Source organism: Henckelia pumila, chromosome 1, assembly GCF_033568475.1.
Source record: "Henckelia pumila isolate YLH828 chromosome 1, ASM3356847v2, whole genome shotgun sequence".
NCBI lineage: Eukaryota > Viridiplantae > Streptophyta > Magnoliopsida > Lamiales > Gesneriaceae > Henckelia > Henckelia pumila.
Genome location: NC_133120.1, coordinates 83,630,226 through 83,654,143, shown reverse-complemented (window position 1 = coordinate 83,654,143; position 23,918 = coordinate 83,630,226). Strand labels below are relative to the sequence as shown.

The window sequence follows — 23,918 nt, the reverse complement described above, 5'->3', positions numbered from 1 at the left end:
TGAACATTATACTTTTAATGATTTTTAGAGTTTAAAAGTCTAGAGCTGTTCAATTTAGATTTTTATATGTACTCTATAAAAGTTTAGTGACGTTCAAGATGAACATTAATTGTAGAGTTTTAAAAAGTCATGTAGTATTCAAACTTGACTTTTAAAAAACTCTACAAAAGTATAGAGATATTCAAAATATCAATAGACTTTTAAAGACTCAATGAAAATCTATGACTAGTACAATAATTAAAACCTAAGGTGTCAATAATTGTCTTTGGTTCAACCTAAATATTTGGATGGATATTTAATTCAAACTCACACACTTTTTTTCATTTGTATTAAAATTAGGGATGAGATACCGAACCAATACCGACTTTTCGGGATATCGTACATAATTTTTTTTAATATATAGACATTTTTTGGTGTATCGAATTTTTTTTTTTTTGTATCTATACGATATTAGTATGGATTTTTTCCATAACAAAATTTCGGAATTTCTATATCGGTATCAGTGTAAATTTTTTTCATACCAATATTTTTGATACGGTAAACCAAAAATCCATTCCTAATTAAAATAATCTTTATACTAACACTAGCCTCATACATACTAGTTATATTAAAAATAATTATATTCAAACATATTTTTCTATTTCTAAAATAAAATAAAAATTTTATCATTTATAATTTTTCGAATTTTAATTACAAAATCTCACGAGATTTAAAATCATATTTACTAATTTTTTTAATAAAAACTTATTATCTTACACGACAGAAAATTATAATATTTAATTGATCATAAATTAAAAATAACAATAATTATTTTTTATATGTAATTTATTATTTATTATATAAAATTTAATATTTTAATTATTTTCTATAAATTTTTTTAATCTATAGCTTAATTTTTATTATATTTCAAAATTTACGATAATGATTTTATTCACTTTAATATACATTTATACTCACACATATATAATATGTATATGATTGATATATTGATTTGATATATTGAAGTATTTTTAAAAATTTATTAACACGAATGTATATATGGATATTATATAAATAAGGATACTATATAAAATTAAATATTTTTAAATTTTATAGAGTTATATTAATTTCTTAATTGCAGTAAATTTAATACTACTTATCGATTTTTTTAAACCAAATTAATAAGTAAAACATTGATAGATAAAAATACTTTAAAGAAATAAAAGTATTTTTTAATAATTCTAACAAACAAATCAAAATCAAAACAATGAATTACAAAATTCATAGGGTTCTAGAAAGAGTTTAAAAATGTCAAATAAAACTCTGCAAAATTCTGTGAAAATATTTAAAAATCTGTTAGATTCAATAAAAGTCTATAGAAAATTAGAAATCTATCAACTTCACAAAAGTCTGTCATTTTAAAAAAGCCAGTAAATCTTTGCAACGCTTCCTAAATATGTTCAAATAGGATTGAATATTATTTTCGATAATTTGAGAGTCACTCATAAGTCATAAGGTTCAACATATATATATTTTTTATAAATATGAAAAATATCAGTATTCGATTCATAAGTCAAATAGATGATTTTTAATCTCACGCCAATTGACCTTGGAGTTAAACGGGAAACATTATTGGGCTGAGCTTGATTGCTCGGGCTGAATAGGCTGACCTAGAAACCTTATTGGGCTTGATAAGAGAACCGAACTCGAATTCGACCTATAACCAAATGTAAACAAGAGAATAAAATTTTGCTATTTATGATCATTTTGATTACAGAAGCATTTTATTTTAAATTTTTTTTTTTTAAAATTGAATTTGAAAAGTATTTTTTAAAGTAAAAGTTGTAATAATTTTGTGTTTGGATAAATTGATTGGAAACAATTTTTTTTTAGTTGAGTTATAAAAAAGGAGTTTGAAAAGCTATAAATGAATTTTTAACAAAACACTTATTTTTGTTATAAATCATAAAAGAATAAGAGACACGAATAGAGAGAATTCATAAGAGAAGAGAGAATTCATATGAGTCAATACTCAGGTGCAAATTTCATTGAACTCAATCACTCCTATTTATAGGGAAAGATTAAAAGATACAAATCTTTACAAATATTATTTTTACATATTTATCTTGATCACATATCTTTAATAAGATAATCATTTATAATAATGATATATTTATAACACTCCCCCTAAGATGATTATTTGCACAAGCAATCGATTCTTCAAAATCTCCATTTGGCAAGATGGATGCTCGGGAACTTCATCGGGACTCAAGTGCTGCCTCGTTAAAACTTTGACAGTAAAACCCCGTGGAAAAAATCTGAACGAAGGAAAAAAAGTACAGCACCATATATTTTTCTTTGGATGTGTTTCTGATGATAGATGCGCCTCGTTAAAATCTTGTTAGGAAAAACCCAATAGGACAAAATCCCAATGAAGGAAAAAGAGTACGACATCTCTCGCAATACTTGTTAATTGCCTCATTAAAAACCTTGTTATGAAAAACCACGTGGAAAAAATCATAGACAAGGGAAAAAGAATACAACTTTGATTCCTCCCCCTCTTGCAAGCATCACTTGAAATTATTAACTCTTAATATTTCAATCTTATGCATTTATTTGCCAAAAATTGATTTAGATGCTGATTTTGTCAAATATATGGTACTTCAAGACCAAATATATTTTATTCTTCTTCAAGTTGGCAAAAATAATATTTTAAGCATCGAATCCTTCGAGGATGTTTCTATATGTAACACCATCAAATCAGTGCATCCATGATAAGTGCAAATATTTTCTCATAATCCGCTTGAAAATACTTTGAGAAACTTTGCTAATATTTGCTCATATTGTCACATATCATTGTTATTGAAAGTTCAACAAGTTGTAGTTCAAAATAATCATCGTTTTGCGTAATATCAAAACACACGAATGATTATATCATTTTGATCCCAAATAATTTGTGAAATCTCATATTTTGATATATTTGTTTGTTATTCTTCATGAATAACATAATCCAAATTGGATTCATTGAAATAATTGGTCGTTCACGCTTCTAGCGTCCTTTTTCATTTACTTGCAAGTAATATAAAATACGGTCCTGCATGACGTCGATTTATTTCATAACGACCAGCCTCCATTGTTCTTTTCACATTGAGATGTTCACTCATATTATTTAAATGGGTTCTTCGTCACTAAAGACGATTTAAATTATTCAACTTGAACATAAATGAAGCTAAACGATCTTATACACAAGATCAAATAATGTATTTGAGGTTTAAACTTTGAACATCATGTTCACTTTATATTTCATTGGGATCGATCTCAAATATTTTTGTAGCTTCTATTTCCTTCCCCTCAATGTTGGAAACATTGTTTTACAAGAATAATAAATGAGAATGTCGCGTCATAAAATCTCATTTCTCAAGATAATTGATCATAAGATTCAATATATTTCCAACATATTTACAATCTCTTCAAGAGATTTATTGTAGTGCATTTCTCGCACAAACATTAACTTTCAGTACATGAGCATTTGACATAATATTTATAATATATCTTTCAGATATTCCCAAATATGACGCATTTATTCTCATGGTTTAATAGTTGATTGGAGGCAAAATAAATCAACTAAACCAATGTATTTATAATCATGAAATTGATATGCATATCCTCTTTTAATCAAGCTTGTCTTGATTACATATTTTGAAAATTTTCTCAATACGTATTTTCGCAAACATCATGTTGCGCTTCGTGGGCCCACGTTATTTATTCATTCCAGATAATATGGTGATTCTCTACCAATTTGAGCTAATGATAGTGATATCAAATTTGATAAGTCAATAAAAATTCATAAAATCTTCTGGATCTTTGATTCAAAAACATCCATATTTATCGATTTAGGAACTTTTGGCTTGTTCATTAACAACTTTGTGCACTATCAATAGTTTTTCAACTATTTATATAATTTGAATGCTCAATTCAATCCATTATGTCAAACTCTGAAAGTATTTGTATCAATGATACTTTTGGAGCTCTTTAGCTCTTCTAAAAATATTAATTTTTAATATACTATTAAACCAAATCAATATCTACTAGATTCAAAAATACATATACGTCATTATTGTGTATCACTATTTTATAATATCAAGCACATCATATTTTTTTATCGTCAATCAAGCGATCTTATAGATCTTTCAAACATTCAATCAACATACGATGAAACATATGATTTGGATAGACATCAATGGTCTCCACAAACTTTTATATCTTGCTTGATAGATATCAATAAATCTTTTTACGTACTTCAGGTACGATAGTGATACGAGATACCGATGTACGTTTAGTACAATACTTGATTATGACGTATATCTCAATATTTTGTGCCGAATTTATGATTCACATCTCGCTTCATACGAGATGACATATTTTTCCTTGAAAAATTAAACTACAGTGTATCAACTGTGTTCACTGGCACTGCCACGTTCTCTTAAAAGAACGAACAACATTAATCAAACAATTTTCATTATTGTTTTCCTAGAATTAATACTATAAATAAGATATTATAATTAAAGAATAAAAAATCGAACGTACCTTTTCAAATACCTGTATGCATCAATTAGATCGTTTACCTTCAAAAGTAACATTCGATCTGTCACGAATATCGTTTTACATTAAATTCATGTTTCTACATGTAAGATAATAACATGTGATAAAAATACTCTATCATTCATTTAAAAAATGATAGCTTAATCAAATGATTGAAAAAATTCAAAATTTATATCCACAATCAAAATTGAGGAATTTAAAATCTATAATCAAAATTTTATGGAATAAAGATGTAAAAACCCAATATATCCTTAAAATATAAAATTTCTCAAATAAGAAAATTTATCACCAAATTGCATAATCAATATCTCATGCAATATATTGACTAATAGATTCACAAAATTTGTAGTTCTTATTTTATATCATCAAAATAATTTATGTGAATCAAAACACATGCTAGAGTTTTTCAAAATTTAGTTTAAACATAAATAAAAACTCAATTTGTCAAAAATAAATTAGTTCAATAAATAAATAAAATGGCTTGAAGTTAGTTATATATTAACCCCTTAATATCATCATGCATAGGCTACCATCAATCTATCGTCGTCGTTGCCCAATATAGATGATGATCTAATTCATTGGGTTTAACATTTATTTATTTTTTTCGATTGATAGTGTTGCGATCTTACTACCACATATTCATAATCGTCAATCAATAGCCTATGCAGTTCATCATTGAACATCAAGTCGCTATTCATAAAAATAGTGACAAATAATATATCATGCTTCTTCTAGAGCATTAAAAACAAATATGTGATTTGAATCGATATCAAATCAATATCTTTTGATATATATCTCACATATATCTTTAATAATATTTTCTTATGGATATTGATAATTTCAGATCATATATCGATATTCATTGAGAAATTGTACTAAATTTCCTAATTCATAAGATCCTCAACAACCAAAAGGCATTAAATTATATTCTTCGAGAATATTTCCGAATCTTGGATCTTATATTAATATTTTTCATGAATATTATCAAATCTTGCATCTTTTTATCAATATTTCAACATTGATTCACTTTAGCATGAGATCTATTTTTTCAATGATATTTATAGATCTTGAATATCATATCAGATATCAATCATGGTTTTTTCAGTTTCTTGATATACGAAATCATATATCATATCTTTATCATGAATCTATTCAGATTTTTAATATATTATATTATAACTAAGACTCTCTTTAGATTCTCGATATATTTGATCTTATGTCAGATCTTAATCTTGAATATCTCAATATTCAATATATTATATCATGAATTCATGAATATCTTTCGATATATCAAAATTGTAATCAGGAATCTCTCAAAATTCTCAATATATTATAGCATGATCATGAATTTCTTCAAATTCTCAATATAAAATCATGTTGTGGTACTTTATAGCCATCAACATATTCATGATATTTCATGGGTACCAATATATCAATTGTTTTCATTGTGCTACTTCTAGAACACCAATGAATATACACTACAAGAAAATTGGATATTTAGCCACGATTTTAAAAAACTGTGGTTAATTAGCCACGGTTAAAACAATCATGGTGGAATAACCACGGTTTTAAAAAATCGTGGCTAATTTAACCACGGTTTTTTAAAATCGTGGTTGATTAACCACGGTTTTCTTTAAACCGTGGCTAAGTTTAGCCACGTTTTTTTTAAAACTGTGGTTAAATAATCTCGGTTTTAAAAAACCGTGGTTACTTAGCCATGGTTAAAAAACACCATGTTGGAATAACCACGGTTTTAAAAAACCGTGGCTAATTTAACCACGATTTTTTTTAAATCGTGGTTGATTAACCACAGTTTTCTTTAAACCGTGGCTAGGTTGTTTCAAAACCGTGGAAAAATAACCACGGTTTTATAAAACTGTGGCTAAGTTCCTACGGTTTAAAAAAACCGTAGCTAATATAGCCACGGTTTTATAAAACCGTGGTTCAATAACCACGGTTTTTTTAAACTGTGGCTAAAAATAGCCACGTTTTAAACAACCGTGGTTAATCAACCACGATTTTAATAAAACCGTGGTTAACTTAGCCACGGTTTAATGCCAAATCGTGGCTAAATTAGCCACGATTTTAAAAAAATCGTGACAAAAATAGCCACGATTTTTTTAATTCCGTGGTGAACTTAGCCACGGTTTAATTCAAACCGTGGCTAAATTAGCCACGGTTTTAAAAAACCGTAGTTAAAGTTAACCACGGTGGATTTAGCCACGGTTTCAAAATCCGTTGCTAAAACCGTGGTTAAATATTTTAACCACGGTTTTAGCCACGGTTTTAGCCGTGGCTAAATCCAAATTTTTTTTGTAGTGATATCTTTGTGCTACTTCTAGAGCATCAATGAATATCTCTCATAAATTTGAGTATTGACAACACATTGTCCTATTCCAATAGCATCAATAAAACGAGAATTATTTTCATTCTCAGTTGGTTATAGCATCGTGCTGATAACATGTTATAAATCATAAAAGAATAAGAGAGACGAATAGAGAGAATTCATGAAAGAAGGGAGAATTCATAAGAGAAGAGAGAATTAATATGAGTCAATACTCAGGTGCAAATTTCATTGAACTCAATCACCCCTGAAAAGATTACAAGATACAAATCTGTACAAATATTATTTTACATATTTATCTTGATCACATATCTTTAATAAGATAATCATCTATAATAATAATATATTTATAACAATTTTAGCTTAAATAAGTATTTTTTAAAGCATTTTTTCTCTTCTAGCTTCATAATACAAACGCAAATTTCCCACGGCAAGATCCGAATTCGAAATACAAATATTATTTGAATACAAACAAAAGGATCCGAATTCGGATTAACATAGGGCTATCTATATGGGTCCCCAATCCGAATTATATTGATCGGATACCGATTGGAATATTTGCGCGCACGTTATCAAAACTCAAATATTGGAAGAAATTACCCGCGAAGAAAAAAACATGAAGAAGAGCAAAATCGAAGCGGTTTCTTGTTCAAGTCCGCTAGCTACCGTGGAAGAAATCCAGAAGCGCCTCCTTCGACCACGGGATTCTCAACCTCTTTCATCGTTCAACTCTTCTCAAAATCATCGGTTTTTATTTTTGAAAAAAAAAAATCGAGTTTACTCTCTATATGTGCGCAGTGATTTCAATTTTTGGCTCGCAACAGGTGTAATGCGATGAGTCAGAGTTTTTACGAGATCCGGAAAGTTCGAGAAAAGGAATTGAAGAGAGAACCTGTGACGAACAGAAGGCTAGAGGACTACCTGGATCCGGAGCTCCTCGGTGCTGTTCGAGCGAAAATCGGGAGCCAAAATAGGAAAATTGGCGGAGAGGCGAAATTCACGCGCCGCAGTACTTCACTGGAGTTTGATGAATTCGATAGAACGTCAGGAAGTTATAACGAGCTGAAGAGAGCGAAGATTGAGAAGAATGGAGCAGCTGATCTGAAAAGCCACAGCGATTCGATTGGAGACTCTGAATTTCTCTGCGGTCATTTCTCGCAGTTTGAGAGAACGGCCCTGAAGCGATTCGTGCGGTGACGGTTAAGCCGACGACGGTGCGTAGGATAATTAGTTCCAAATTGAGCCCACAAGAGACTGCATGGTTTGCAAAAACGGTTTTCTATGCAGCTTCTGCGACACTCTTCGCAACCGTGAACCATGCAAGACAGTAATAAGTGATAAATATACACCCAAAGACGTAACTACCCTTGAGACAATGTCAAGCATCTAATTTTTCTTCCTTGCATTTCATAAAAGATATCAAAATATGTTAGGTTTATCAGATTATTTCATAATATAAATTATAAAATAAGTTAATTGTGTTGCAAATTGACAAGAGTCGCTGCCCTTCTTTGTTCGTAAGGGAGGCGTATTTATAGGCATCCGAAGTTGGTGGGTAGACTCAGGAAAAAACCTTGAAATTTAGGAAGTCTTTCGTGTCCTAGTGAGACGTGACCCAAGGTTATCCATGATATGACCCATACTATGACAATTTTGACAAGTCAAAGCCCAAGCTTAAGAGAGATCATCTAAATTGTCACCTTTGACTTAAGCACTAATTAACACAGTACATATACCCCTAACTCGGATTACCAACCTTTGCTTAAATTCTCCACTAACAGGAGATTTAAGTGAGAAAGCTTTCGAACCTTTGATGAGCTATACAGATATCTCAGAAAGTCTTGTCTATTGTTCGTAAATTTCGACCTGAGTTCATACGAAAAATGAATACATATCAATTCAAATTCAAGATATCATCAAATGATACCTTGAATATATGTGGGTCATCAATCATCACGTGAATCGGTGAAAGTTCAAATATAACAACTTATAGACCGAATATTGATCTAAGAGATCTTACACCCTCGAGACCAATCGTGAAGTGTATATTTACCGTAACTTTCCTACGTAGTGAGATGGCATCGATGTACTATAGAAGAAGCCTCATTCGTTATATTAATTATTTTCCGTTTTTTGTGTTCTTGTGGTTAATTATTGGTTCGATAATGGTGCCAATGAGAATCATTTCACTGTAACAGCAGGCATATACTTTTTTGTGCGATTTTCATGTTCGCTGGTCTCTTGATCTCTAGGATGTGTCATTTTCATGCATATTGACAAGTTGTAAGGATATAAATCATTATCCCCTTTTCACATGGCCCTCGTTGATTTTTGTTCTGTTCCTTTGACCATCTATTGTCCTCTTTTTTCATATCTATTTTAACTTCTTGATCGACGATAAAATTTCGAAATACATGTAATTTTTTTTTCCCAAAGAAATGGTAAATGATGTTCGAGTTTGCCTCAATCCTTTGGTTCATTCTCCCGTGAAGAATGGCGAACTCGAAAAAAAAACACGACGAACTATAAATCCAATGCATGTTTTCTGTGTCTATACTCGAGTCTGAAAACCGATCGACAAAACCCCCCCTCTTCGATACTTTCTTGAAACAGAAAGGAGGGTTGTCTCTGGCAGTTATGGAATGAGCGCAGAACGTTGAGAAACAACAAAAAAAACACGAACGTAAGATTATATAAGAATCGAATCGATTGGTTAATGGAAATGTGGCATACTGCAACTTAGAGGAAGCTACCGTCTCGGAACAAATGACATGAGAAAAATATATATATTACATGTGCTTTGGCATATCTTGACAGAAAAGTGCGAGCTGCTAAGTCCCAGTGTATTAGCACAGGAGACATTAGGTGGTATTGTCCATGGTCTCTTCTTCTGAAGGTAGATTCTACCGAACCCCTTTTCAATTCATCGCAAGAGCGTATTTTTATTAAAAAGAAACTAGCAATGTGATGAATCTTATGGCTTATCTTCGTCTCGTTCAGCAGCAACTTTCCCTGAACTGCGACCCAGTCGGCCAAATGAACTGAAGGGTGACAAATTGTTGAAGCTTCTGCTGCCTTCGCCAGGATTAAATGTCTCTCTTGTTCGTCCTAGTTTTCTAGGGCTGACATGCGACTCGGTTTCACTGTCAGACTTGTTCTTGGCAACGACTAATCGGTTAATGCTGCTTCGACAGAAGGGGCATACAGGGATCTTGGCGGAACTTGTTGAAGCATTGGGTTTACTGTGACAGCATAGGGCTAAAATACAATGAGCACACATCTGATGGCCACAGTTTTCAACCTCGACCGCGCATGCTAGCTCAAAGCAGATGCAGCATAGCTCTGCATTGTTGGCCTGTAAAACAAATTCACAGCTCTTCAACTTCTGCTTTTCTTTATATTTTTATTTGTGTTTTTTTTTTTTTACAAAAAAAGGCACTACTAACTTTATCCATAATTCCAAATAGGAAGTTTTTATAGTTTCCTTTTGGGACATTAAGTTTCATAAAAAGAATTGGGATTATGGATATTGGAAATCATGCCATAAGCGAAATATGGTTTCAACTTTAAACTTTAAAGGTATTTTGTACCTCTGATTCGTCAATGCCATCAGAAACTGCGAGAGGAGAAACAGAATAAGATGCAGCATTAAGGATTGCCTTTTCTCTGTTTTTATTAGCTTCAACTAAAGCGTTTTCCAGCAAAGATTTGGCCTCAGGATTGAGCTCGCTGATAAACTTCAACGGGAATGGCCAAGTTAACAGCTCTGGAGCCAAAGGATTTAACAAGGCAGCACAAGCATCGTGTTTGTTTTTCAGAGCAATCATGTAAGGTATTCTCCTGCAAACACATCAGCAACACAACAATAAGCTTACTTTTGCACATTATACGAAATATGACCATACATTTCACCAAAAGTATGAAGAAGCAAATCAAAACAATGTTTTTTGAGGGATACAACACGCAAGTAATCTTTTCGATCTAGTCTTTCAAAGCTCAATGCCTACAATGAGAACCACCGTCCTTTCTAGTTTCTACAATTTACTTCACTTCAATGAATTGCAAGTCAAGGATTCATGTACGTAAACTCAAGTTCAAGGGAGTAAGTTGGGATTAAATATATATCCATTCTTCTGTAACAGAAGGTTATATGGGAGTGTACCCGGATGAATCTCTTTGCAGGCGGTCTGCACCCCAAGAAAGCAATTCTCGGACACAATCCAATGAGCCTCCCCGTGCAGCAAGATGAAGAGGTGTATTGCCTGAATAGCTGCAAATAGATTCTGTCAGCGCAAACCAACAAATGCAGCTGAAATCCTTGTGAAAAAATGCAAAGGAAATATTACCTGTATCCACCAGTAGAAGCACACACGAGAGCCCCTCTACTTAATAGAATGTGAACACAATCCGATTGTTTCTGACGGGCAGCCAAATGAAGTGGGGTTGCCCCACTTTTATCTCTTATGTTCACAAATCTTGAAAATCCCCTGAACTCCCATACAACAATGCGTAAGAACAGTTTTTGGCAATAATAGACAAATTCACAAAGGAAAATCAAACTAAATAAAAGTTAGTAGTCACCAAGAATGTGCCACTGGGGAAGAATTTGCGGCAGAAAGAATCGATTTCAGGCAATCTGAATGACCATAGTAAGCTGCATAGTGTAAACATGTTCTCCCTTTTAACGCATCAAACAGCAAAATCTGAAAAAAGAAGTACAAGAAAGAAAAAAAGAATCCATCAGATCATGAATACATATCAAACTGTTGCCTCCAAATAAAAGAAACTAAAACGAGAATTTAAAAAAAATAATAAAAAGAAGAAATTTTACATTAGCCCCAGCTTGAATCAACCTCTCCACACATGAAATCTTGCCAAACATTGCAGCTAACATTAATGGGGTCTAAACCAATCAGCATCCAACGGCAAGTTCCCCGATTTTAGGCACAAAACAAGACAAAAAGTTCAGTAAAAGAGAACTGTACGCAAATATTCAGACGCAAAGATGACAAAACGAATACATCTCGAACATTATTCAAGAAACACATTCACCTGTTTGTGGCGATTGAAGATGTCTGGATTCTCGGTCCGATCCAGAAGCATAGACAGAACCTAACAAAACACAAACCCACAAAGAAATATAAGAAACATTCCCAAGCGATCAACCTTATTTTGCTCATTAAATCATCCCACATTATCAAGAAAGTGAAACCGAGACAGTACCGGTGAAAAAAATCAAGATCGGATAAAACCCACCTCGATCTGGCCATTCGCGGCCGCGACGTGCATCGCGGAGAGCTTCCGATGAGCAGTTTTGAATGTGAGCAAACTTGGGTTCGCTTCCGCCATAGCTTCAACTGTGTGAAGCTCTCCATTCTGGACAGCACTAAAGAGGCCATTTTCGTGGGATTCCGCGCAGCTCATCCCCTGTCCCATGCTTGTGTTTGCATTTAGGACAGGTTCTGAGTTGACTACGTTGTTGTGCTTGTACCACCGGGAAAGTGGGAGTGGAGTGAGAAGAGACTACTGCATTTTATGATTTCGGATAGAAGAGTAGATGTTAGAATTATTGAAGCTCTCCTTTTTTTTAATTTAAAAAAAAAATGGGAAAGAGGAGAGAAAGGAGAATTATTGTTCCTTTTAATTTATTTTTCTTTAAGAAGAAGAATAATTTTCGAAAAAGAATTTAATCTAAATTTAATTTAAAATATAAAATATCTGCCCACACATAATGATTCTCGTAAAATTTCAATTTGCCTAACAAGGTTAGTATATGCTACATCGAAAGTGTTTTTTCCCTTATTTCAATATCATTAGTTCACGTGAAACCCTTATATTTTTATGAAAGTTGACATGTGTGTTTATGATCCAATGATTGACTTTTGATCACATCATGAGAGAATAAGTACTCCAGGTGTAGCATAAAATAATCTCATGTATAGCCAGGGCCTTAACAATGTGAGTGAAAATTTATCAATATATGCGGGATCCACCGAAAAATAATAGGTCCCACATATATTAATATATCTCCACACTTTTGGATTTGGGCAGTGCTCATATATGTAGGATCTAATTTAATAATTCTGATGGCACCTGATTAAAATTGAATTCGAGACTTAATCATAATAAAATTATATTTTCTAGAATGAACTTATGGATACTGCGGTTTATTTGGCTAACGTAGTTGGTAGGTTATTACTTAACTCAGACCACAAATATTTATTTAGTATACTCCAAAAAATTAGTGACGGTGAGCGTAACTGCGTAAGTTCTCACGTAAAATTCTCAAATCAAAATGGTCACACGAAGATTTTAGACAATAAATCCAATTTGATTTGATTTGGAATTAGTATGGAGGTCGATATGAAGGAAATGGTCACACGAAGATTTTAGACAATAAATCCAATTTGATTTGATTTGGAATTAGTATGGAGGTCGATATGAAGGTAGGATATTGGGTACATTTCAACCTAACATATGATTAATATCCCAATGTTAAACGGGACAGTTTGAAAAATGACCTTGGTCAACCAAATTTTTTATACAAAGAAAATGCAAAAACCAAAACAAAGGAAAAATTTGAGGTGGTTATATTTCCAAATCATAGTCAAACGAAGGTTATTTAGTTAAATAAATCCTTAAACTAAACATATCTTCATGATTTATTTACAAAAAAAAATACAGTCACAACAATAAATGCTGACAAGAACAAGCCGAATGTGTAGATTTAATTTTTAATAGGTTGGATGGGTTTCAATAAATAAATCGAGAAATGTAGTTGAAGAAAGTACGAAATAACAGAAGGCGTGAAATTAATCCATAACTTGCTTCTAACCTAACAATCACACATCATCACATGTAAAAAGAAATTTAGAGTTTTTTTATAATAAAATAAAAAAAACGAATAATTAATGCCATTCTAGTTGTTTAAAGAAATAGAATTCAAATTGGACTCACAATTGAATACTGAATTAATTGTATAAAAGGCCGGGGTTAGTTATTCAAGTAACGGATCCATCTAGTTCAATTAATTAGTCAAGGGCCCAATCCATTTACCTAACATCACTTTATACATAGAATACCAATTAAAGGCCCATAAATTGGTGATTGGAAACTAAAATCTACGCTGCTTTGGTTAGAGATGTTAGAATGGAGCAGTCCGTCACCTAAAATAGATTAACTAGAATGGTTATTTCACGATCCTTAAAAAAACAGGGGTGAATTGGTTGTAGCTAGTTGTGAGTCGTATCGCAACGCTAAACCATCTTGACATGTCTAACTTTGAAACGATGAAATATATCGAAATATTTCATGTTACCGTTAAATATATGTCAAAACAGTGCTCTTACAGATAGAAATCGAACTAGTAGTTCGAAATATAATAATTTATGGAACAAATTTGATAAGTCAAATCAAAATTTAAACAAGAGTGCCCTTAATTATATCATCGTTAAGAACATATTTGGTTGGTTGTTGCAAATGTGAAGAACTTTGGAGACTAACAACTTTGAATCGTGATCATTTTGCTTACACTAATCCACAGTACTTTTTGTGGGAAAGTCGCCAATTAGATGGACTTTTCAAAAAGTGTGGGTGGGTCATGCTCTATAGCTCCGATCCTTTGCGACTAAGTAAAACGAGCACTCAACTGTTATTTGGTTTATCATCATTTTCTATTCTTGGTTTCTTTCCCTTTGATTTTTTTATTCTCATTTTAAGTAACACTAGAAGACAATAAATCAATAATCGATCTTATAATACATTTAGGCATAGTTTGGTATATAGGATAAGATAAGTATATGATATATAATATAAGGATAAATTAAGAACAAGTAAAATGATAGGATACTATAGTGAATGTTTGGTATAATTTTAATAAGAGTGATTAAATTTATATATTCGATTTTAATGACAAAATTAACCCTACCGTAATGTGGAGGAGAATGAGGCGTGTTTAGAGTTTAGATGTTTTTATATGTACGTGGTGGGTAATCATGTCTTTTTGTAGTATTTTTTTAGTTGTATTAAATTTATCACACTAAATTAAAAGGATACATAGTCCCCTTGTCAAAGCATTTATCAAGGGCTCATTAACTAGTTGCTATTGACAATCATTTGTCAAAATTATAGTCTTTAATTGATTGGATATTTGAAATTTAACGTTAAGCCCAAAATTCCTTATTTAAATAAAAAAAATTAAATTTTGTTTTATAAATACATCACTCAAATTTGAACAGTCGAATTCAAATGATATGGTCTTGCTCCAATATCCACCTAAATTGATAATTGTAAAATTTACAATAGCTTACATGCATGTTTCCAAATAGAGGCAATCCCATTATTCCATATATTTATTGCAAACTAAATAAGTGAGTGTTCACGCGATCTAATTTTTCTATTCATTTATCAAAGGCTTAAAGAAACAATATATCTAGCTATACTATACTAATAACCATGTTATATTATTAAATTGAGAATATGACACCAAATTTTATTTACAGTTTTGTCTTTTATAGTATTTGTTATTTATTTTTGTTGGTGTGAGTTTATTAGTAATTTTCGACTTTTCGTACGCGTACCCATCTCAATTTTTTTACGATATTTTCTCGGACTTCTCTCCATTATATCTCAAAGTTTAAAATATATATCTCAATGAAATCGTATCTATCTATAGGTATCATATAAAATAATATATATATATATTTTTATACAAAACTTATCTCAAACACAAAAATTTTTAATATGTATGCATGCACGCATCACGTGTCAAAAAACACTAGCCGAGAATTAAAAGTATCTTTTGTTTCCAAACACAGTTGATTTAATTTTGAAATCAGAGCATGGAAAATATAACTTTTACTTAAACATGTACATTTCATTATGTATATACCCTCTACAGAAACATAATTTTCTTTAACTATGTGTAATGCATGGTAAGAGGGAGTTAATTAGATCTGAATGCATGCATTTGCTTTTTCCTTGGGGTTTTCCCTTAATCTGTAGCTGGGAGGCAAAGTACAAATAATATTAAAAAAAAATTATCTTGTATGAACGATTTCACGAATATAAAATTGTAATACGGATCGATTCACTCATATATATCTGCAATGAAAACCAATACTTTTAACATAAAAATAATATTTTTTCATTGGTCGACTAGATCCGTCTCAGAAAATTGACATGTAAGAACGTCTCGTAGAAGTTTTGTGTATCTTAATATAAGCCGTAAAATATTTTAACTTAGCCAATTCTTTCAAATATAAAAAAGAAATTAAAATCGTCCCTCTAATTTTTTATTTTTTATTTTTTGCGTATGAGGGGAGGGATTTATCATAAATAATGTCTCTAATTTTAATGTTAAAGCTCGTATAAATTGTACGTACGTCTTTATTCTCATGCCAAGATTCTCTAATATATCATGCAAAGCAAAGGATCCACGTTCTATCTGTTATTGGCTTAAACTTCCTTTATTACAACAAATTACGAAACCAATTAGTTAATACTGTACGTATATTTTTTCTTGTCAGAAGCATGACCAAGTAACGAGAAAGATACTGATTTCATCTACAAATCATGTAATGTAAATCATCAAAATCTAAGAACAAAAGCAATAGAAATGAATCGCATGCAAATTCTGTCCCTGAAAATTGACGAAAAAGGAATACTTCAACTTCTTGTGTTCATCTTTGACTGAATGCGCCCCCACACTTCTCCCCTCTTCCCGTCTTTAAGTGGGTTTTTTGGGAGCAAAAATCGATGATTTCGCAACGTTGGTTTCTGGGATTTTGAGCACTTTTTGGGGTTTCGAGGCTGCTTGGAATTTTATATGTAATGATTCTGTCGTAACAAAATTATTAACTAGATTAATTGTTTTTTAAGACAAATTCGGGACCAGAAACTCATAATTAATCAATCAAACATTTTTAATGCTGATGATTTCCATATATTCTAGACCATCATCAGTATATACAAGAAGATATAAGATTTGGAAATTCTTTAAGTTGTGATATATGTTTTGTGAAGTCGAACAAAGGACGACGGACTACTACTTATAATTTAACTAATATTAGGATATAAACCAAAATTTGATAACAATTAGACGAATAAAATATAAACCGATTAACTTATTGAACGAGTTTTCAGCTTAAAGCTGAATTTCAAAAATTGTAAATTTGGTAATACAAATTAATTTGTCTCTTTCACAGTTTTGGCCCTAATATTGTCGAATTTCAATTATATCCAGTTATCTTTGTACTTCCTACAATTTTGGTCATTTGTTCGATAGGGGTTCGAACCGATGCGGTACAAACTAGTGCCACATTATTCTAATCTTAATCTCCAAAAAAAATTGAAAGATACATGATTAAAACCCAATTTTGATACCATATATATAGATGACAAAATTGTAAAGAGACAGGTCTAAAACACGAAAGCTACACCATAACATAAATATTCAAAAACCATCAACAAAATCAGTAACGACCGATTTCCGATCACTATTAACGGAATTATAATGAACTAGATGGAGTTAGCAGCATGAAGATATATGTAGAAAAGTTAACAATGAACTATATATATATATCAAGAAAAACATGTTGATTAATTAAGTACTGGCTTTGGATCATATATATCCCATGTCTGATAAGTGGTACCAAAATCAAATTACAAATGAAAATTCATAAACAGATAACTGACCTAAAATCTCTAGGGTTTCACCAGACATCACTTCCCCTTATATGACTGAAAAAACAAAAAAAAAAAACAAAAACAAAAATTACAAGAGCTAGGAAGAAAGCAAATCATGCATTCTTTCATCTGTGGGTTTTCAGCTCATGAGTAGTACTCCAAGTAGATGATCATGTACTTCCATTCCACTGATTATCTTTGATTCTTGGCATGCTCCCAGCTTAATTCATCTGTTAACTGTCCCTTCATGACCTCCAAATTTTCTTCATTTTTCATTGACGTTTCATTGCCTTGGAATTGGTACATCTCCGGCGGCGGCGGCGGAGACGGGTCGAAACCTCCCAAGAAATTAGGGTAATATTGCTGCAGCCGCCATGGCTGAATTCCAGATGAAAGTGAAGCTGCTGCCCCCACACCACCACCAAATATACTTCCCAAATGAAAGCTCATGTCATCAGTACTAGTATCCGCCGTAGAGGCAGGGATTAATGTGGTGTAATTCAAGCCCATGTGATGATGTGTAGTGAAGTTTCCGGCGAGTTGATTAAGCATGGGAGAGGGGAAGCGTTGGGGCGGAAGCAGAGGCATGGGGCCGCTATTAATATTATTATTACTGGTAGTGGTAGTAGTGGAGCTTGAGCTGGTTTGCGGAATATCTCTGGCGCCTCCAGCAGCCGGAGATTTCGAGCTCGCCGGTTTGCTTCTTTTGGTCCGGCGGCAGCCTCCGCCCACGGGAACGCTTCTCAACGCGCCGCCTCGTGTCCAGTACCTTCTACACGTCTTGCAGAAGTGGCGAGGCTGAGAGAGACTGTAGTTGTTGAAGTAGCAAAACTTGGTGTTTACCGAGTCGCAACGGGGGCATTTCAAGGCGGATTCGGGGACGGGGATGTTGGCCATCCGGGCTCTTTCAGCCATGGAGCCTGGGCGGATCGAACCATGCGGCGGCGGCTCGGGCTGTGGTGGTGGGAGTACTAGAGGACATGTGGTGGTGGTGCTAATTCCGACTACAATTTGATGGTTTTGTTGCTGCCAAAAACATGATCAACATGAAAATTCAGTATATACTCAACAAATTAATTAAGGGGTGGGGGATTCTTAGACATTCTTTGCCATTTTTTTTATGAAAAGAAATATAACAAAACCTAATCATGGATCATCACCTGCTGCCAGTTGGATAGATCAAGATTATTATAAGCTGCGGGAATGGAAGAAAAAACCATAGTTTTATTATATATAAATTATTTATCCTTTGCAAGAAATGTGTGGAGGAGATATAGCTAGTGGGAGATCAAACGAAGCTCAAAAAGCAAGAGAAGTAAAGAGAGAATTATGACATCGATCGAGTTGGCTAAAATAAAGAATGGTGCTTTTTTATACACAAACAACCCAAGCGCCTGGCTGTGTGTATATATTTATTTTATTGGATTCATCGGTTTGGATATATAAGGTGGAAGCTTAAAAAACACTTAAATAATTTCAGCTTTAATTTATAAGTGTTAAAATAAAAACAGAAGTCATTTTTGACGTTTGGACAAATGTTGAAAAAATATTTTTATTTAAATTTTTAAATAAAGTTAGAAACAAAAGTCCAAAAAACTAGAAATTATAACTTTTAAAAAAACAATTTTTTTAAGTGCTTTTTTAAAATGTTTTTTATAACCAAATGAAACAATTTTAAGAAAAGTGATTTTATCTTCCGGTTTCTCAAACCAAACGGGCTAATCATAAATGAAATTAAATAATATTCCATGCATTTTAATGATCATTGTGTGTGTATATATATATATGTGTTGAATTACTTAACCTTTAAGCAGCTTGTCTTGGAGTGGGGGTGAGGTGCCACTGATGGATATATATGGGAATCTGGGATTGCATGCAAAAAAGCGAGGGGATGATTTAGTACCTAATATTTTATATATATAATTCGTTATGGAGAAAGTGGGAACCTAAAGTGTATTTGACACAGGCGTTAAGCAAACCCAAATGGAAAAATTAAAAACAATTCTTGTGAAAAGAAGGTGAGCATACTTGTATAGTGTGTTTTAATTTACCCTATTTTTTTTTTCATGAGCCGCAGATATTGCAATTATTACTCGAAGTTGAAGTAGAGGCGTGATCAGTACATATCTAGTGCTCAAATAAGTTAATCCATGACAAAATTTTAATCTTAAGGTATTTGTCGGTGCAAAAAATTAGACATTGATTGATTTCTCATTATTGTTTTATCCAATGTTTGACTAAAAACCTTTATAAAACGATCATACGAATCAATTTTGTGCAAAACGGATGTTTTATTCGACCAACCTGTGAAAAATACCACTTTTTATGTATACTAGTAAACAGCACGTGCGATGCGCGTGGTGATACTTTGTTTATATATAATATATCTATTTATTATTTTTTATAATTATCGATATTTTCACGACATCATAATAAAAATCATATAAACTTTAATTATTAATTATGAAAATCAACTGAAATAATACAATGATCATTTTTTTCACTTTTAGTCATGTTAATGGTGAATTTGTATTTTCAATCTTGTAACTTGAATGTTTTCATTTTTAGTCATATTATGATGCATTTTTATTTTTAATCATGTCACTTATATATTGTTTTTATTTTGATCATTTAACTCTCATGTTTTTTTGGGTTATGTACTTATGTTGTGGTATATATATTTCATTTATAGTCATGTAACTTTTATATTATTTTTATTTTTTGTCATTTAACTTGTATTATATCCCTATATATTTTTATATGATCTTACTTATAGTGTAAATAAAATGGCAAATTTCTTATTTCACAATGATAAAACTTTACTTTTTTATTCAAACTTTTAGATAGGTAATAGATAATAGATAGATATATTTCACAATGATAAAATTTTACCATTTTTATTCACATTTTTATGTAGGTAATAGATTTAATTTATACTCCTACATTAATTTCGTAAATATATGTTTTTAACTTTAACTGTTAATATTATTATAGAAAATTTTAGTTTTTAATTAGTTTTGTTCTTTTCAAGATTTATATTCTTATATTTTTTTTTTAATTTTAACTATTTATATTAATACCGTAAGTTTTGTTTTTTTCTTTTCTTCTTTTCGAAATTTATTTATCTATTTGATTAACTGCAACTCGATTAAGTCACAAACTAAAATTTAGCTTATTCTTATATATTTTTAAATTTTCTAACATTACATAAGTTGTAATATAAATAAAGACAAATTGTGAGAAATTAAAAAATGGTTCTTTCAAAAAATAATAATTAAAAAATGAATTATTTAATTACATTAATGGACGCATTAGTTGAAATTTAATGAAAGTGTATAATTTATTTATGGATATTAATATTTACATATAATATAATAAAAATATTTATTTACTTTTATGTTCTAACTAAAATGTTGTTTTACTTTTATATCTTTTTATATTTTTATATTACCTTACTTATAGTGTAAATAAAAAGACAAAGTTGTTATTTTACAATTGTAAAACTTTATCCTTTTATTCATACTTTTAGAGAGGTAAAGTAAAATTAATTTCAGTAAAAAAAAATTTTTATTTGTCAAACATATATATATATATATATATTGAAAATATTTATTATGTTAATTGTTTTGAATTGAAATAATACACAATCTAATAAAATAATTATTTATTATCTTTAATAATTTTAATAAATAGATATTTTAATTTTATTTTTAAAAATCTAATCATTTTTATGTTAATCAAAATAATACACAATTTAATAAAATAAATATTTATTATCTTTAATAATTTTAATGAATATAAATTTTTTCCAACATCTAATCAATTTTTTTTAATTGTTTTAGATTTTCCTAAGAAATATGTACGATAAAATATTATTTCTCAAATTTATTTTTATTATCAAATTTTTATTCAATTTTGGCGTATCGTTGTTTTCAAATTTTCTTATAAGTATGTCGTAACCAAATTTTATTTTTCTATTATATATATATATATTTTAAAAAAAACCACTTTGATGCTCACGTATTTTAAATTTTATTTTCTTAAATTCATAGAAAATAATTCAAACCAATTCATTGAAGGTGAAATTTTATAATTAAATAAGATGCGAGTTAACACAATGTATTTTTAATACCAAAAAATTATATGAAAATAATTTATTCATTGATTGCATTTATATTATAATAGTATAATATTAAATTTATAAATATAGTATGATATTTAGAAAATAATTAACACGTGTCTCATGGGTTAGACACGTGAAAATATATTAGATATAACATAAGACAAATAATAAATTTAAATTTATTCACCTTTAAAATAAAAATAAAAAAAGTAATAATTAAAATTTCAAATAATATTCATTTGTTTTATTGTTTCTAAGATATAGCGAATTTTTAATATTTGATAAGGTCTTATATTTGAGTCTTAAATTTATTTAGATTAAATGTGGATTACATTTTGACATTTATTTTTGAAAAAATTGCTTTTTTGATTCTATAAATTATTTATTTATAATTCCGATACTCTGTGTTATCAGATTTCAAAGTCTGTTATATTTGTTTTTTTTCTTACGATTTTAGAGTCTTTTTTTATGTGATATTTTTGTAGCATAGACGTTTATAGTATTGCATCAGCATTTTTGATAAACAATAAGTAAAATTGCCAAAAATCGAAACACGCAAGACTAAACTGAAGTTGAAATTTTGATATCGCTAAAAATCCTTTATATCTGTTAAGTCCTTGTGTTTCAAATTTTGGACATAAAACGCCTACAAAAATACGTATGGATAAGGGGATACGCTCAAACTTGAAAACGTGAGGATATATGTGCTCAAGATTTGAAAACATAAGGAGTTAATAGATAATTCATTTTTCATAATGGATTTTTAGAAATTTTGAGATTTCATAGGGGTATGTATGTAATTATTTCATATGAAAATATAGACCCAAAATCGTAATTATCAAATATTAGCGGATTAAAATTACAATTTTTCTTTTATTTTTCCATCATTATCTTTGATTTATTTATATTTATGAATGAAATTTATAATATTTAATTTTATTTAAATTCCAAATTATACATAAATTTTATATTATATTTTTTTTCTTATTTTTTTACGTTCATTTTTCACCAAGTTTTCATGAAATTATTTATCGAAAAATTCTTTAATGAATTTTTTTTATTTCTATTCACACTTTTAAAGATAAAATTATTAAATATACATAATTTTTTAAAAATAATTAATTTAAAATATATTTTATTTTTCAAACATATATTCACTTTATATATCAATTTTTATATTTTTAAAACACTATGTAGAAAATCTCATCTCAATACAATTAATCGAATGGATATACAATCCAAAGGCAAAATAAAATATCCATACTGAAAAACTTAGTCATTCTATTTGTACTTTTATAGTCATAATAAAATAAATATATTATCTTTAATAGTTTTAAAGAATACATGCATATTTTTATTTTCCAACATCTTAATCATTTTTATATGTTAATAGTTTTTATATTTTCCTAAGAATTATGTTTCGATAAAATTTTATCTCTCTAATTTATTTTTATAATCAAATATCTATTGAATTATGACGTATCATTATTTCCAAATTTTCTTATAAATATGTCGTAACTAAATTTTATTTTTTATTATATTTTTTAAAAAAAATGTGTTTTAATTTTTTTTTCTTAAATTGATAGAAAATAATTCAAACCAATTCATTGAAAGTGAATTTCTATAAATGGGAAAAAAGCCATTTCGGTCCCGTAACTTAGCCTGTTTTCTTTTTTAGTCCTTTAATTAGTCAAAGTTCTATATTAGTCTTTTAACTTTATCTTTTTTTCTATTTTAATCCTTTAATTAGTCAAAGTTCTGTATTAGACCTCTAACTTTATTTTTTTTCTTTTTTAGTCCTTTAACTAATCAAAGTTTTGTATTAGTCCTCTAATTTTTAAATTTTGGATATTTTGGTTCGATTTTAATGAAATGTTTAATTTTTTTTTAGATATTTTAATTTAAAAGGATACGATCTCACTTGAAAATTTCTCTTAAATTTTACATTATTAAACTGAACTACATAATAATAATAATAATAATAATAATAATAATAATAATAATAAACCAAAAATCGATTTAATAAATATGTTTTTCGTATCTTTTTATCTCAATCAATAACACCAGCCCAGATTAAAAAAAACTTTACAGAAACGACCACATTTACACATAAATAATATCAAATCTCACGGAATATGAAGATTTAATCATTAGAGATTTACATTTAAATTTAAAAATTAATTT

General features: G+C 30.0%; 2 protein-coding genes across 3 annotated transcripts; both read right to left on the bottom strand.

Moving 5' to 3' along the window:
• Positions 1-9,607: 9,607 nt before the first annotated feature.
• LOC140889292 (putative E3 ubiquitin-protein ligase XBAT31) lies at positions 9,608-12,480 on the bottom strand. The gene is made up of 8 exons (XM_073297012.1): positions 12,182-12,480; positions 11,978-12,037; positions 11,757-11,828; positions 11,507-11,628; positions 11,272-11,412; positions 11,088-11,195; positions 10,516-10,765; positions 9,608-10,280 (listed from the first exon to the last, which is right to left on the bottom strand). Exons 1-8 carry the CDS (start codon positions 12,359-12,361, stop codon positions 9,900-9,902), a joined length of 1,314 nt encoding a protein of 437 aa, XP_073153113.1. The 5' UTR covers positions 12,362-12,480; the 3' UTR covers positions 9,608-9,899.
• A 5,061-nt stretch (positions 12,481-17,541) lies between these two features.
• On the bottom strand, positions 17,542-18,960 carry LOC140875962 (uncharacterized). 2 transcript variants are annotated; one of them, XM_073279793.1, is made up of 2 exons: positions 18,772-18,960; positions 17,542-18,637 (listed from the first exon to the last, which is right to left on the bottom strand). In XM_073279793.1, the coding sequence occupies exons 1-2, from the start codon at positions 18,829-18,831 to the stop codon at positions 17,804-17,806; spliced, it is 894 nt and encodes a 297-aa protein (XP_073135894.1). In that variant the 5' UTR covers positions 18,832-18,960; the 3' UTR covers positions 17,542-17,803. The 2 variants fall into 2 exon arrangements, with proteins under 2 accessions (XP_073135894.1, XP_073135895.1); XM_073279794.1 differs by having other exon boundaries at positions 18,754-18,891.
• Between the last annotated feature and the right edge of the window lie 4,958 nt (positions 18,961-23,918).